At 44.1% G+C, this 16,005-nt stretch overlaps 1 protein-coding gene across 3 annotated transcripts in view; it reads left to right on the top strand.

Moving 5' to 3' along the window:
* CRK (CRK proto-oncogene, adaptor protein) overlaps positions 1-5,713 on the top strand; it is a 37,618-nt gene extending 31,905 nt beyond the window's left edge. For 2 of the 3 annotated variants that reach the window (XM_037492334.2, XM_037492335.2), the window contains exon 3: positions 1,030-4,354. In XM_037492334.2, the coding sequence (XP_037348231.1) occupies positions 1,030-1,167 (138 nt within the window). In that variant the 3' untranslated portion in view covers positions 1,168-4,354. Of the gene's footprint in view, positions 1-1,029; positions 4,355-4,388 lie in introns of those variants that run through there. The other variant, XM_054688836.1, reaches the window with a different exon arrangement.
* Positions 5,714-16,005: the final 10,292 nt, after the last annotated feature.

The raw sequence follows: 16,005 nt of genomic DNA, 5'->3' as shown, positions 1-16,005 counted from the left end.
GTTTCATGGCAGGATAGAGATCTATCTACATTGTCAAAACTATATATACTTTACATTGCAACAGTAAGCTTTTTAGAACAGAAGTAAAAATATGATGCCTCCTGGGCCTCCCTGGTGGCACAGCAGTTATGAAGCTGCCCGCAGCCTCTGCAGCGCTGGTTCAATCCCCGGCTGCTCCCGGCCACCGGAGGAGAGTTCCACATGGCGCGCAGACCTCTCCTGCCGCCCGCTGCTCCCCTCAGCAGTGTACTTCGGTCCTTCTGCCTGCTCTGCTCCCGCTCTGGCTCTGGTGAATTCTCTCACCCCGAGCTTCTGACTGTACCCAGTGCTTGTATAAATAAATAAATAAATAAATCTTTAAAAAAAAAAAAATATGATGCCTCCTTATTATTAATGAATAGGTACCAGTAGCATTGAGGGAACAATGGCTGTCAGTACTTGAAGAGGATTGTGAGCTGACAGAAAGTGACCTGCCCAATAGACCTTGCTGAGGAAGGTAGACTTAATAGGGATATGATGAAATTAGGAGTTTTGGCCTTTATCTGCCTAAGTAGAAGCCTTCTCCTAATAGGAAGGAGAGTGGACTGGGGGATTGTGCTGCTGCTTTATTTCAGTGAGGAGAACATGTGCTTGCTTTTTCCCATAGGCCAGGGCCTTTGAGGCAGGAAGTTAAGTTTAATAGCTACCAAAGGGGGGTGGAAAAAAAGGAACACTAGCTTTCTGTTGTTGGGATTGCTCATCTCAATTAGACACTGAAATTTCTTTAAAAAAATAAAAAAGTACCATTTTCCAGGACCCTTTCTATGTTTTGTACTCTCTTTTCTGCACTGCTTAAATCACTTCTTCCTTCTGCCTGCATTAACCACAAGTAATCAGCCTGGGGGCTTGGGCTCGGGGGCCATCAAATATTTATTTCTGTAACAGCCCTAGAGCAATCAGGTGAGCAGGGTATGCCTAAGGAGAGAATGGAGTTTTTCAGCTTGCATTCAAAACTGGAAATAAAGTGCTGTCCTTATTCTCCTCCTGCAGGTCGGTGAGCTGGTAAAGGTTACGAAGATTAATGTGAGTGGTCAGTGGGAAGGGGAGTGTAATGGCAAACGAGGTCACTTCCCATTCACACATGTCCGTCTGCTGGATCAACAGAATCCTGATGAGGACTTCAGCTGAGTATAGCTCAACAGTTTTGATGACAGATGGGAACAATCTCCCCCCCCCCTCCCGAATGCCATCTATACAGAAGTTTTCTTACAGAAGTCAAAGCAGTCTAGTTTATATAAGCATACTGTTACCTGTGATCTTTTTCAGACTCAACTATTCCATCCCTAGTCTCATTTAAAGTATTCAGGGTACGAAACTGGAGGGCTTGTGTGTTAACTCAATTGTCAAGTGTAGGTAATAGCAGCCATGCCTTGATGTCAGAAGGGACAGGTAAGGTCTCCTCCTTCCTCTGGGGCAATGTGAAGCAACCTGTGAAGAACTGATGGACAGGACATCATACTGCTTGCCCTGATTTACTTATTGGCTTTGTTTCATTCTGAAATCATACTACCAAATGGCAAGTAGACTGTTTGCTTCCAACCCCGTGAAATAATCATGCACCATGTGAATAGTACCCAGTGGGACTGCTTTTTCATTTATAGAACAGTTCAAATCCTGAGAATTCTGAAAACACTAAGGCATTTGTCTTCCTTCCTAGTCAGTGCTTCATACTTTATTTCTTAGAAGTCTTTCAACCCTATTATTTTCCCATAATCTACAAATAGGTGTAATTCTTAAAATAAATGTTTTTGTTCAGCTGATGAGCAGGATATGCAAAGCACTTTATTCAGTGCATAGCTTTAAGCCAGTATTGGATTCACTGAGTAGACAGCCAAACAAACTCCCAGCTCTCTGCCTTCCCCCAAGGAGTCATAGTAGGTTCACACTGCTACAACAGCTACAGAGACTCCTGGCTCATGGAATCCAGCAGGGCCTTTTGTCCTGAATGCCAGTATCCTATTAGGGCACTCTCTTTGGAGTGGAAGGACCAATCGCTTAGAATATTCCATAAAAGGTTGTAGGGCCAAAGTCTGTCCTTTGCTTTATGTACAGCATAAGAGTCAAGTTAAAATTACATCAGTTTGGAGTTAGTGCTTTGAAAAATGTTTGAACCAATCATGAATTACGTATTATTCATTATACATGACCAGAATAGTGTTTAAAGTACATTACATTATAAACTGCCTTCATTTTTGGCTCTTTATGTTCAGGTTTAGTTTACAAACCCTTTTAAGCGTGGAATGGTTTTAATAGGGTCAGGTCCTCCAAAGAATAGTCTTCTGAGACCAAAAATGATCTAGGCTATTTAGACTTCACATGAAATGTTCAGTTAGTTCCCAGTCTAGAAAGGCACTACTGGTCCATGGTGTGGTATGACCAATAGAAACACATTTTATTTTGCTTTAGGCCTCATTTTAGAAAAGTAATGTATCTTCCTAATTTTTTTGCATAGGTTAATGATTTGCAATATCCCAGATCATGGTATCCCAGTGATTAGCAGAATGCCTGGCATAATTGTATGCGGGTGTTTCTGTCAGTGAGTGGTGACATGGCAGAAGCTCATATGGCACAGGGAGGCCAGCTGGCACAGGATATTATCACAAGCAAACTAATGAGTTGATGCTAATTTAATGTATTTTTACCTCACACTAAAGTAATGCTTGATAAAGATATTAATACTCTACTTTTAAAATGTTAGCACAGTGCTGTGGGTGCTTAGACATGTTGAATGAACAAATTTGTAATACTAGACCTAATTCCATCTGACTACTCTTAAATTTTCAGTTAGAGCATAAATACTGTAAAATCCAAATGTGTGCTATTATTGTTTTCCTGAAAATATGACATCTAAAATATGTGTAGAGAAACTTTGTCACAACTGATTTGACTGTATTTTCTTTTGCCTTTGACTTTTGGCTTGTAATGTCTCTTTTAATCATAATGTAATATCAATGGGACATGCGGCTCTATGTAAATCATAAGAATTTCTCAGTGATCTATTGTCTGAAGCCATTACAAGACTGTTGGATTGGAGTTTGCTGATGTGACAGTTGTTGGACCTTAAGAAAGGACTTACCAGTATCTTCCAAAAGCAAATTCTAGAATCCTATTCAAGTGTGTATGTGCATATGTCACAGAGCAAAGTAAACTGAAATTGGCTGCTATATTTTATATAATCATTTCTGCAAAAGCCCATTTTTTGGATACTAATATTTGACATGGTTAATTATTAATTTGTTGGAATTGTTTATTGTTAATAATGCAAATACATAATTTTTAATTATCCTTAATAACATTTCACTTAATGGTTTGAAATGGGTGATAAGCAAACCAATTTGAAATAAAGTATGAACATGTGCCATTGTATTATAACACTATTCTGTTTCTTGACAGTTAAATTTTAAAAAATGGGTTTTTTTGTAGCATGTATTGTATATGTTTATAGTATATGTAGTAAATAAAAATATGGCCAAATGTTTGGCTTGGTGATCTTTTGAAGAAAGTAATCTTTGAATATTTTTCACATGAGATAGATCTTTTATGTGTAGGTAGTAAGAGGTGTGTGATGTCAATAGCCTACAATCATAATCAGATAAAGAAAAAATTATACACCCTCTGAGTATTCATTAAAAATAGAATTAATTGGTAATATTTTGAAGAGTCTTGGGAATTCATGAATTATTTGAGGGAACACAAGAATGATATAGTTGGAAGGCTTGAATGATATAGACAGACAGCTTCAAACTTGTCCAGAAATGGTTATGTGCAATAGGGGTCTTTGTAAAGCAAATGAGAAGTTTGGATGTAATACAGTATGTTTTTGGAATGTTAGTATGGATAAGCCCTTTTTAGGTAATTAGCATGTTTCAAGGTAGATAATTTAAGAAATACAAAAAGAAGAAAAGCTAATAAGCATGTTCTTCCCACCTCGGAGCACATGTATATGTAGACACATACAAACAGTGTGTGGATATATATACCTAAAAGATTGATATTATACTCTATTATAGTTTTGTGTTCTATGGGTGATGAAGTTTTAAAATAAAAAAGTCTTCAGCAACTATACAGCGTTTTGCCTTACACCCAAAATATATCTAGTTACTGCTATAGACATAGCAGTGTGTCCATCCAGAGTAATAAAGGAAATTATTCCGAAGGATGCCAACTTTGGCATGCAAAAACTTAACAGCAAGATGATTTACATATGTTTCTACTTTATATCAATAAAAAAATAAACTGCCAAAACCTTGTTTAATATGTTTAGTGTTGGGTTCCTTTATATAGTGTGCTCATACCAACTCTTAATTTTGTGACCCTTATCTTCAGATGAAATTCTATTCCTCTTTCAGATAAGAAGAGAGAAGAAGCCCCCACCATAGAAGAAAATGTGAAAACAGTGCTAAGTTTGGCAGGAGGAGGCAAAGAATTTTGAGCTCTGCTGCCATACATATCCTGAAGAGATAGAAGTGGAGAGAGAGGGTTGAGGGAAAACTATCCATCAAGAAGAGAGCAGTGCTTGAAAATCCTGTTAAGGATAGGATGAAGGCAAGCAGAAGTAAATGTATACCAATGCTGACTTTTGCTCCAGGGCATGCTTACAGTGTTTTATGCCCAGCATGATACTTAGATTTTTCGACGCACTTTGAATTCTAGCAGATTGGGCACTCAAGTTTTAACCAAATGGTCAAAGGTAAACCAGTTTGGACAGACTTTTTTACCCTCCCACTTAAGATAGAGAAGTTTTTTGATAATGTAGCCTTCCGGGAATAGGAAGGAAAATGATCAGGTATGTGCAAATAGACTTGATCAAAGCCCCATCTGTTCATTTTGGGAGAACTTCATGGAGTTTCTGGCCTTGACTTCAACCTGGTAGAGCAGGGGGACTTTCCCAAGGTTTTGAGTATCAGCAAGGAAACATGAGAAAATGGAGCTCTGTAGCACTAAAATGGGCTCCTCCTTTCTCCTTTATGCTGGGAGTAAAATGAGTTTGGTACTATGTGAGTATAGTAATACTGCTTGTTCAGTACCTTTAGGCTTCCCTTCCATTTGGTGTGATGCAGGAGTGAGCTTCCTGGAGTGTCTGCCATTTTTGTAGGTTCGTACATTGACTCAGTGTTGCCTTGCCTTCCCAGGCCTCCAGCCTGACTCCATGGGTTCTCATGAACTCTACATGGCGCAGGGAACTAACAAAGTCTTGGCATCTGTTGCCAGAGTCTAGAAGTTATTGCAATGGGATAATAGTAACCTTAACCTCACCCGTTTTCTAATTATTTTGCTAGAGTATCACATTGACCCAAGGGTGCCTTTTCTGTCCCAAACTCATCGATCATCACCAAAAGAGTATGTGACTATATTTTGTTGGCTAGTTGTTAAAGCTAAATGGTTTGTATTCAGCCCCTCTTGTCTCAACTGAGTGCCCTTGTTTGGGGCACAACTAAACATGTCACTCAGTAAACTAGCTGTGTTTATTCTGTTTATTGTACCATTGGCTGCCCACTGATAGGTATTCCTCTTCTCACATCCAGCTTAGCGCCAACTCCCATTAGTTCTACCCCCAAAGTACTTCCACTAGCACTCATGTGTGTTTTCACCACTCCCAACAGCCATCTTCTGAACTATAGAGACCACATCCTAACTAGTGCACTTTACCCAATCTGTTCAGTATAAAGCAACGAGAATGATCTCACAAGGCAAACTTGATTATGACATTCCCTTGTTTAAAACTTAAATGACTTCCTCTTTTTTTTTTTAATTTTTATATTCCCCATACAATTGCAACCCCCTGATTTTGACCCCCATCCCTCCTTTCCCTGCCCCCCCCCCAAAGTGTGTCTCTGGTTCATAGTTGTTTGTTGATTTCGATTTTTTTCCTTTTGTATAGTTATTCTTTTTCCTGGTCCCTTATTTAGGTTTTATATATTTCTGTTATGAGTGAGATCACGTGGTATTTTTCTTTTTCTTTCTGGCTTATTTTGCTGAGATCTCTTTTTTTTTTTTTTTAAATACAAGAGCTGGGGTACAGGCCAGAGGCGCAGGAGGGTGAGAGGACCCACCAGAGACAGAGTGGGGAACAGAGCAGGTGGACTGACTGAAATACACTGCTGAGGGGAGCAGCGGGCCAATCAGGAGAGGTCTGCTGTGCCATGTGGGATTCTTGCTAGCCGGTGGGGATAGAACCCGATAGGCTACAGACAGCTCAGCACTGTGTTCAACTCGCTGCGCCACCTGGGAAGCCCCTAATCACTTCCTCTTGATTAGAAAATATAACCTTCATATTCCATAAAGTAACCTACATAGTTGTGTGACCTTTCCTTCCACTTAGATCTCTTTCTAAGCTTTTAGCAGACTTGACTTTCAGCTTTTTAAATGGGCAAGCTCTTTTCATTCTGAAGCTCGCTCCCCCACCTCTGACTTTCTCTCTTAGTTTCAGTTTAAATACCACTTTCTCAGAAATGCCGTCCCTGAACCCCCAAATCATGTTGATTATCACATCCTTAGCTTTCACAGCACTCCTCTCAGATTGTAATTACATATTTCTGAAATGCTTTAATTCCATATCCAAATCAACCCCAGCAGAGCTGGAACCACATCAGATTTGTTCATCATATCCCCAGAGCCCAGCATAGAGCCTGCCTTAAAGCAGACAAATACATATTTGTTGAAAGAAAAACATTTTCTTCAGCAGGGTTTGGGTGCTGGGGAACAGGGACCTAGTTGTTTGCCTCTGAGATGCTGTCCCCACCATATTTGGTCCTGTGTATATGGAAAAACTGCAGGTTCATTTTGATAAAGGTCAGAGTAAAATCCATTTAGGAAAGTTCTGTCTCAGAAACATGAAATGCATTCAAAGTCCTGTCTCCGGTTTGGATGCTGCTTGTCACCAAGACTCCCTAGAAGGGGAGGTAACTTCATCACTTAGAGGGAATACAATGAAGATTCTTTGCTGGTTATATCTTTTTTGTGTGTGTGTGGGACCCTCGCCAGTGGCTGGGATTGAACTGGTGCTGCAAAGGCTGCAGGCAGCCTCTCAACCCAGCGCTCAACCACTGCGCCACCAGGGGAGGCCCTGGTTATATCTTATTTTTAATTTCTAGTGAGCCATACTTATCTGAAATGTCAAGATTATGTCCAAATTGTTTTGTTTAAAATGCTACTGTCGGGCCTCCCTGATGGCACAAGGGGTTACAACTCAGCACTATGAAAGCTATCCGCAGCCACTGCAGCGCGTTTGATCCCTGGCCAGATTGCTGACCCATGTGGTGCATCAAATCTCTCCTGCCTTGCCCACTGCTCCCTTCAGCAGTGTATTTCAGTACATCTGCCTTTTCTGTTTCCCATTCTGTCTCTGGTGAATCCCCTCACCCCCGCACCTCTGGCCTGTACCCCAGTTATTATATGCATAATAAAACAAATGCCATTGTAGGGCCTCCCTGGTGGCAAAAGGGGTTAAGTGGCAGCACTATGAAGCAGTCTGCAGCCACTGCAGCATGAGTTTCATCCCCAGCCATGGAGGTGATCCACATGGCTCAGCAGACCTCTCCTTTCTCACCAGCTACTCCACTTAGCAGTGTATTTCAGTCAATCCACCTGTTCCAATCCTCACTCTCTTTCTGTTGAATCCTCTCACCATCCCCCTGCACCTCTGGCCTATACCCCAGCTCTTGTATGCATAAATAAATGAATCTTTAAAAAATAATAATGATTAAAAAGCCACTGTAGGGCCTCCCTGGTGGCACAGAGGTTAAAGTAAATCTCAACGCTATCAAGGTATCACCAGCCACTGCAGCATGAGTTTTATCCCACCCAGGGAGCTAACCGACATGGTGCAGCAGACCGCTCCTGTCTCACCCACTGCTCCTCCAAGAAGTGTATTTCAGTGGATCTGCCTGTTCTGCTCCCCACTCTGTCTCTGGTGAGTCCTCTTTCTCTCTGCATCTCTGGCCTACGCCACAGTTCTTGTATGCATAAATCTATCTTTAAAAAATAAAATGCCACTGTGTAGGAAAGGAGGGAAGGACAAAAAAGCCAACTATAATGGGAATGGTATAATGTATCCTAAACACAATTCAAAGTAATTCTTAGCCTGTTACTTAGATTTTTCAGTAGTGTACACCTCAGAGGCAGCAACTGGAGCAAGCAAATAGTAGGGGCAGGATCCTTGTGAATTCTGTGTATTAAGGTAAAGGGCATGACCCCATTTTAATGTCAAGGAGGGTTGGAAGTAAAGAAAAAATTGACCTGAAATTGTGCCCCATACCCTTTAAGAACCTTGTGATATAATGAAAAACAACCACATCATCGGCAAAAAAAGAATTTAACAAGAGGAAGTGGTTTATTTAAATTCTTCAGCTACATCTTTTCTCCACTAGAATCAGTCTCTACTTTCACTTTTTCTTTTGAATAAAAAATTGCCCCAGTTTCTCCTTTCCCTTGTTAGATAGACATGCCTGTGGGATTAGGCTTATGTCTGAACCAGCTAGTTGTTTCTTGTTCCTTAGCAAGCTCTGCCATATAATCAAGGGCAGTATTTTGCTGTCATGGCAACTGACATTTACATAAGCAAGAACTGGGGGAAAATACTTATTACTTGGAATGATTTGTGATAAATTTCATTGTAATGGAAAGACAAAGCAACAACTTGATGGACTACTGGATAGAATTTGAAAAATCAGGCAGCTCTTCTGTCCACCTGTGACTATACAGCTTCCTGTCTTCTTTTCCCAATAAGCCTGTCCTTTTTATACATACAAGAACTGGGGTACAGGCCAGAGGTGGTGGTGGGTGAGAGGGTTCACCAGCGACAAAGTGGGGAGGAGAACAGGCAGATTACTGAAATGCACTGCTGAGGGGAGTAGCTGGTGAGACAGGAGAGGTCTGCTGTGCCATGTGGGTCACCTTCCTGGCAGGGGATGGAATTCATGTTGCAGTAGCTGGTGATTGCTTGATAATGCTGAGACTTAACCCCTTGTGCCACCAGATCGACCCTAAGCCTGTTCTTTTAAAATGTTACAGAAATAGGGCCTCCCCGGTGGCGCAGCGGTTGAGCGCTGGGTTGAGCGCTGGGTTGCGAAGCTGCCCGCGGCCTCTGCGGCGCCAGTTCGATCCCCAGCTGCTCCCTGGCCACCGGAGGAGGGTCCCACATGGCGCACAGACCTCTCCTGTCCTGCCCGCTGCTCCCCTCAGCAGTGTACTTCGGTCCTTCTGCCTGCTCTGCTCCCCGCTCTGGCTCTGGTGAATTCTCTCACCCTCCCGCGCTTCTGACTGTACCCAGTGCTTGTATGTATAAACAAACAAACAAATAAATAATACATGCCCCTATTAAAAAAATAAAATAAAATAAAATAAAATGTTACAGAAATAAAAGTGTCTCCCTGGTGGCACAGGGAATAAGTCACAGCATTGTCAAGTTATTGCCACTGTGGCCTGAAATATATTTGGGGCTTCCCTGGTGGCACAAGGGGTTAGGCATCAGCTATGAAGCTATCCCCAGCCAGGGAACTGATGCACATGGTGCTGCAGACCTCTCCTGTCTTGCCCGTTGCTCTCCTCAGCAGTGTATTTCAGTCAATCTACCTGTGTCTGTCTCTGGTGAATCCTCTCAGCCCCCTGCACCTCTGGCCTGCACCCCAGTTCTTGTATGCATAAATAAACCTTTAAAAAAATTTTACTTATGCCTATTATGTTTTAATGTCTAGTAGTTATAGCAGTTCACCTACTCTGATTAATACAAGGTGTTTAATTGGATAGGTGAAAGATTAATCAACTGGCAAGTTATGCCCACATGATAACAATTCTTCAATAGAATTGAATGAATAGTAAAATTCAATAAGATGCTTCAGGCATCTCAGATAAATAATTTTTTGGTATAATTGTTGGGAAGAAAGGATGTCCTGAACAAACTCCACAAATAAATTTTATGTACCCCACCCTTACCCCAGACCAAAGAGATCCAAGACACCAAGGAAGACAAATCCCATAATGTCATCACCACCGAAGGAAGGACTGCTAGGAACTGAGGGTGGAGTTAAGCAGCCAGGCTTGGGATGTAAGTACCCTTGGGGGTGCTTGGTTTTTCATTGGCTTTCTCCCTGAGTTACTCATTTTCCCTTTTTGTAAATAAACCCGTTATTAATCTTTTTGTGTGTGCCTGCAGTTGAGTTTCATATGTCCATTTTAGGCCCACCGGTGAGGACCCACAGTCAGGCCAACCCATTTCACATTGGGGTTGCCTTGTAACGTAAGTATGCCCCTGGGCCTCCCCCGTGGCGCAGTGGTTGAGCACTGGGCTGCAAACCTGCCCGCAGCCTCTGCAGTGCCGGTTTGATCCCCAGCCGCTGGGCGAGGGTCCCACATGGCGCGCAAGCCTCTGCTCCCCTCAGCAGTGTACTTCATTAGTCTGCCTGTTCTGCTCCCCACTCTGGCTCTGGTGAATTCCCTCACCTTCCCGTGCTTCTGACTGTACCCAGTGCTTGTATAAATAAATAAATAAAAATCTTTAAAAAAACAAAAAAACATAAGTATGCCCCTGTAATACCTGAAATTTAACTCAGCATCCTAGTTTTTTTGTTTTTAAAGATTTATTTATTCATACAAAAGCTGGGGTACAGAGATACGGGGAGGTGAGAAGATTCACCAGAGACAGAGTGGGGAACAGAACAGGCAGACTGACTGAAATACACTGCTGAGGGGAGCAGCGGGCTAATCAGGAGAGGTCTGCTGCACCATGTGGGATGCTCCCTCCCTGGCCGATGGGGGATAGAACTAATGCTGCTGAGGCTGCGGATTGCTTCATAGTGCGGTGCTTAACCCCTTGTGCCACCAGGGAGGCCCTAGCATCCTAGTTTTTTAAAAAAATTTATTTATGCATACAAGAACTGGCATATAGGCCAGAGGTGTGGGGAGGTGTGAGGATTCACTAGAAACAGCGGGGAGCAGAACAGACAGATCTGACATACACTGCTGAAGGGGGCAGTGAACATACACTACTGAGGGGGGGCTGTGCCTTACGGGCTACCTCCCTGGCCGGGGATCAAACTTGTGTTGCAGGGGCTGCAGATAGCTTCATAGTACTGCAACTTAACCCCTTGTGCCACCAGGGAGGCCCTATGTTTCTGTTTGTTTTTGTTTTCTAAAGATTTTATTTATTTATTTATACAAGAACCAGGGTACAGGCCAGATGCGCAGGAGGGTGAGAGGATTCACCAGAGACAGAGCAGGGAACAGAACAGTCAGACTGATGAAATATACTGCTGAGAGAAGCAGCGGGCGCAACATGAGAGGTCTGCTGCGCCATGTGGGACCCTCGCCGGCCGGCCGGGATCGAGCCAGCACTGCAGAGGCCGCGGACAGCTTCACAGCACAGTGCTCAACCGCCTGCACCACCAGGGGAGGCCCTGTTTAAGATTTATTTTTATTTTATGCATACAAGAACTGGGGTATAGCCCAGAGGTGCGGGGTGGGGGGGGGTGGTGGTGAAAGGATTCACCAGAGACAGAGGGGGAGGCAGAACAGGCAGATTGAGATACGCTGCTGAGGAAAACAGTCTTGGAGACAGGAGAGGTCTGCTTCGCCATGTGAGTTAGCTTCCTGGCCAGGAGTCAAAAACTTGGGCAGTAGCTGTTGATAGCTTGATAGTGCTGAGACTTTAACCCCTGCACAACCACTGGCTGCATCCTGTATTTTTATTTGCTAAATCTGGCAACTTTATTGCTGGCTTGCCCTTTAGAAAAACACTGCTACATGATTGTTGCTTTTTCCTCCAGGGGAAGTGAATTCCTTCTTACCACAACAGCTGGACCCAACCAGTTCATTCCATACCTCACATTCCTTTCATCTTTGCTAATTGCATCTCATTTTGTTACTGGCATTCTCAAGTAGTTCTGGGCTTTCTCTGACTATACATACCTCCATTTTATTCCATCTTTGTAACTGAATTTAACAAATTCAGTTACCTTACCCCCTCCACTGCACCTTATCCTCTCCACTTCACAACAATAAACCCTTAGACTAAAATTTTAGTAATTTAGCTTTGAGACTTTAACTTAATCCCTGCGCCACCAGGGCGGTCCTGCTTAGTGTTTTGTGGGTTTTTTTTTTTTAAGATTTATTTATTTTTATACAAGAACTGGGGTACAGGCCAGAGGCGCAGGAATGTGAGAGGACTCACCAGAGACAGAACGGAGAACAGAACAGGCAGACTGACGAAATACACTACTGAGGGGAGCAGCGGGCAAGACAGGAGAGGTCTGCCACGCCATGTGGGTATCTCCCTGGCTGGCCGGGAATTGAACTGGCACTGCAGAGGCTGGGGACAGCTTCAATGCGCTGCGCTTAACCCGCTGTGCCACCTGGGAGGCCCCAGTGTATCTTTACAGCAAAATCTGTTATCATTAAGAGTGACATACCTATCACTTTGGCCTCTCACTTTTTTGATCATCTTAAATTTGTTACATCCCTGGAATGTACAGAACAGGCAGACTGACGAAATACACTACTGAGGGGAGCAGCGGGCAAGACAGGAGAGGTCTGCCACGCCATGTGGGTATCTCCCTGGCTGGCCGGGAATTGAACTGGCACTGCAGAGGCTGGGGACAGCTTCAATGCGCTGCGCTTAACCCACTGTGCCACCTGGGAGGCCCCAGTGTATCTTTACAGCAAAATCTGTTATCATTAAGAGTGACATACCTATCACTTTGGCCTCTCACTTTTTTGACCATCTTAAATTTGTTACATCCCTGGAATCCTAAACATCTTATTTTCTTCCCACTTCTTCAAGCATTCCAGTTGTCTCACTTTTCCCCAAAGCCCTTATTCTTCCATCTTGAGACGCCTTCTAGTCCTTAGAATCTGTTACAGGGCAGGGAGAGGGGCACCCCAGAACCCACAAACCTGCCTGCTCTAAATAGGTTCTGCCATCCGCCACATCAACACAAAACATGAGACTTTAATGAGAAGGAACTTTAATATAATTAGTGAACAATACAGGAAAGGCAAAGAATATAGTGTCTAAATCAAGCACCCCAAGTAACCAGTCCCCTAGTTGGTAAATGTCCATCCAAATGGGATTGGCCCAGAGTTAGGCCTCAAAGCCTGCCACAAGTCTAAAACATCCTCCAGTGGGGACCCACAGAAAGGGATCAGAAACAACCAGACAAGTCTGGAAGGAAAAGAGCAAAATCAAAATCGACAAAAACTGCCATTGTTACTTCCCCACGGGTCTCTCACCCACATCTGTGTCAACCAGTTCACGACCAAAAGGCAAGTGCAGTTTCTTCATGTGTCTCTTGGCTCCATGTGCCTCCTCCATGTCTCCTTCTGGCTCTCCATTATCCTTCCTTCCTTCATTTCCTCTGCAGCTTCTTCTCTTCCTGCTCAGCTCCACCCTCCTTTGTGTGGGGCAGCAGACCTGGAACCTCCCCCTTTCCTGGTCCAACAGGGGACCACCCTGTTGCAACTCCTCAACTATCAGTCACTTCCTACCTAGCCTTCCTTTTTTCAAGTTATAAGCAGATTATATAAAGTGTCGACAGGTGTTAGGTATATCTAGACACCGCCATTTGAATGTCATGGAGGCGTCTCAAAGTCTATACTCTAAATTGAATTCATCTGGCCTCCCTCGTGGCATAAGGGATTAAGCATCAGCACTATGAAGCTGTCGGCTACAGCAGCAGGAGTTTGATCCCTAGCCAGGGAGGTGACCCCCACATGGCTCAGCAGACCTCCTTATCTCTCCTGCTGCTCCCCTCAGCAGTGTATTTCACTTGATCTGCCAATTCTACTCCCCACTCTGTCTCTGTTGAATCCTCTCACACCCCGCACCTCTGGCCTGTACCTCAGTTCTTCTATGCATAAATAAATCTTTAAAAAAAATTGAAATCAGGGCCTCCCCTGTGGCGCAGCAGTTGAGCACAGCACTGTGATGCTGTCCACAGGCTCTGCAGTGCCAGTTCGATCCCCGCCGGTCTTGGAGCAACCCACATGGCGAGCAGACTTCTCCTGTCTCTCCTGCTGCTCCCCTCAGCAGTGTGTTTCATCAGTCTGCCTGTTCTGTTCCTAGCTCTGTCTCTGGTGAATCCTCTCACTCTCCTGCGATTCTGGCCTGTACCCCAGTTCTTGTATAAATAAAAAATAAATCTTAAAAAAAAGGGGGCCTCCCTGGTGGCGCAAGGGGTTAAGCACAGCACTGTGAAGCAATCCCCAGCCCCTGCAGCACAAGTTCGCTCTCCGGCCAACCAGGGAGCTACCCACATGGCACAGCAGACCTCTTCTGATTGGCCCGCTGCTCCCCTCAGCAATGTATTTCAGTCAGTCTGCCTGTTCTGCTCCCCACTCTGTCTCTGGTGAATCCTCTCACCACCACCCCCCACATCTCTGGCCTGTACCCCAGCTTTGTATGCATAAATAAAATAAATCTTTTTTTAAAAAAAATTGAACTCATCATCCCATTCCCCTCTGGTCTTCATCCCAACTCACTAACACTGTGTCTGTCATTCTTTAGCCAAGCCAAAATTCTGGGGACTATCAGTATTCCTTTCTCTCATTTCCTCTTCCATCCCATTTCTATTTACCAAATCCTGACTCTTGCACATCTAAAATTAATCCATTTATCTCCATCCCTCTGCTACTACCTTACTTCAAATCACATCTCTTATCTGGATAACCTCAACATGCACCTAACTGCCTACAATTTCTCTGTCACATTTCAGCTCTAGTGAGCTCTCTAGAATTCATTTTCTTTTATATTAGATTCTCCTTTGACAGATATCTCTCAATAAATTCCCTGCAAAAGGAAACAAATCTTTTTTTTTTTTTTTAAGATTTATTTATTTATTTATTTATTTATACAAGCACTGGGTACAGTCAGAAGCGCGGGAGGGTGAGAGAATTCACCAGAGCCAGAGCAGGGAACAGAGCAGGCAGAAGAACCAAAGAACACTGCTGAGGGGAGCAGCGGACGCCAGGAGAGGTCTGCGCGCCATGCGGGATCCTCCTCCCGTGGCTGGGGAGCAGCCAGGGATCGAGCCGGCGCTGCCGAGGCTGCGGGCAGCCTCGCAACCCAGCGCTCAACCTCTGCGCCACCGGGGAAGCCCGGAAACAAATCTTCATGTTCTAGTTCGCATCTCTTTCTTTCCAGCCTCACCTTCATCACCTTCCTTTTTTTATTTTTAGGTTTATTTTTATACAAGAACTGAGGTACAGGTCAGAGTTGCGGGAGGGTGAGAGGATTCATCAGAGACAGAGCGGGGAGCAGAGCAGGCAGAAGGACCAAATTACACTGCTGAGGGGAGCAGTGGGCGCGACAGGAGAGGTCTGCTGCACTGCATGGGATTCTCAGCCGGGATCGAATCTGCGCTGCAGAGGCTGCGGACAGCTTCACAGTGCGATGCTCAACTCACTGCACCACCAGGGATGCCATTTTTTTTTTTTTTAAGATTTATTTATTTAGGCATACAAGAACTGAGGTAGAGGCCAGAGGTGCTGGGGGAGGATTCACCAGAGACAGAGTGGGGAACAGAACAGGTGGACTAACTGAAATACACTGCTGAGGGGAGCAGCAGGCGTGACAGTAGGAGTCTGCTGCACCATGTGGGACCCTCCTGGGCCCGCCGGGATCGAACCAGCACTGCAGAGGCTGCGGACAGCTTCACAGCGCTGTGTTCAACCGCCTGTGCCACCAGGGGAGGCCCACTAGCAGCCATACATTTCTTGCCCTTTTTAAGGCTGCTTTCCTCTCCAGGCTTTTGTATAACCTTACCTCTAGCTAACACCTTCTCCCTCATCTTCAAATCCTATGTTTATCTGACCCTAATTTGGGTTATCTGTCTGTCCCATGTTCTCTAAGCAACGTGTGCTTATGGACAGTTGTAACATACTAAACTGAAATTACCTGTCATCCATCAGAAGACCAAGATACATATTGTTGTATTTGTAACACCCAGCCCTGCTTGCCACTGCATATACCCAGGT

This window comes from Talpa occidentalis, unplaced genomic scaffold, assembly GCF_014898055.3.
Source record: "Talpa occidentalis isolate TD23 unplaced genomic scaffold, MPIMG_talOcc4v2.1 talOcc4.7, whole genome shotgun sequence".
Lineage (NCBI taxonomy): Eukaryota > Metazoa > Chordata > Mammalia > Eulipotyphla > Talpidae > Talpa > Talpa occidentalis.
The sequence above is the reverse complement of the archived record's forward strand: the minus strand, read 5'-3'. Positions and strand labels throughout refer to the sequence as shown.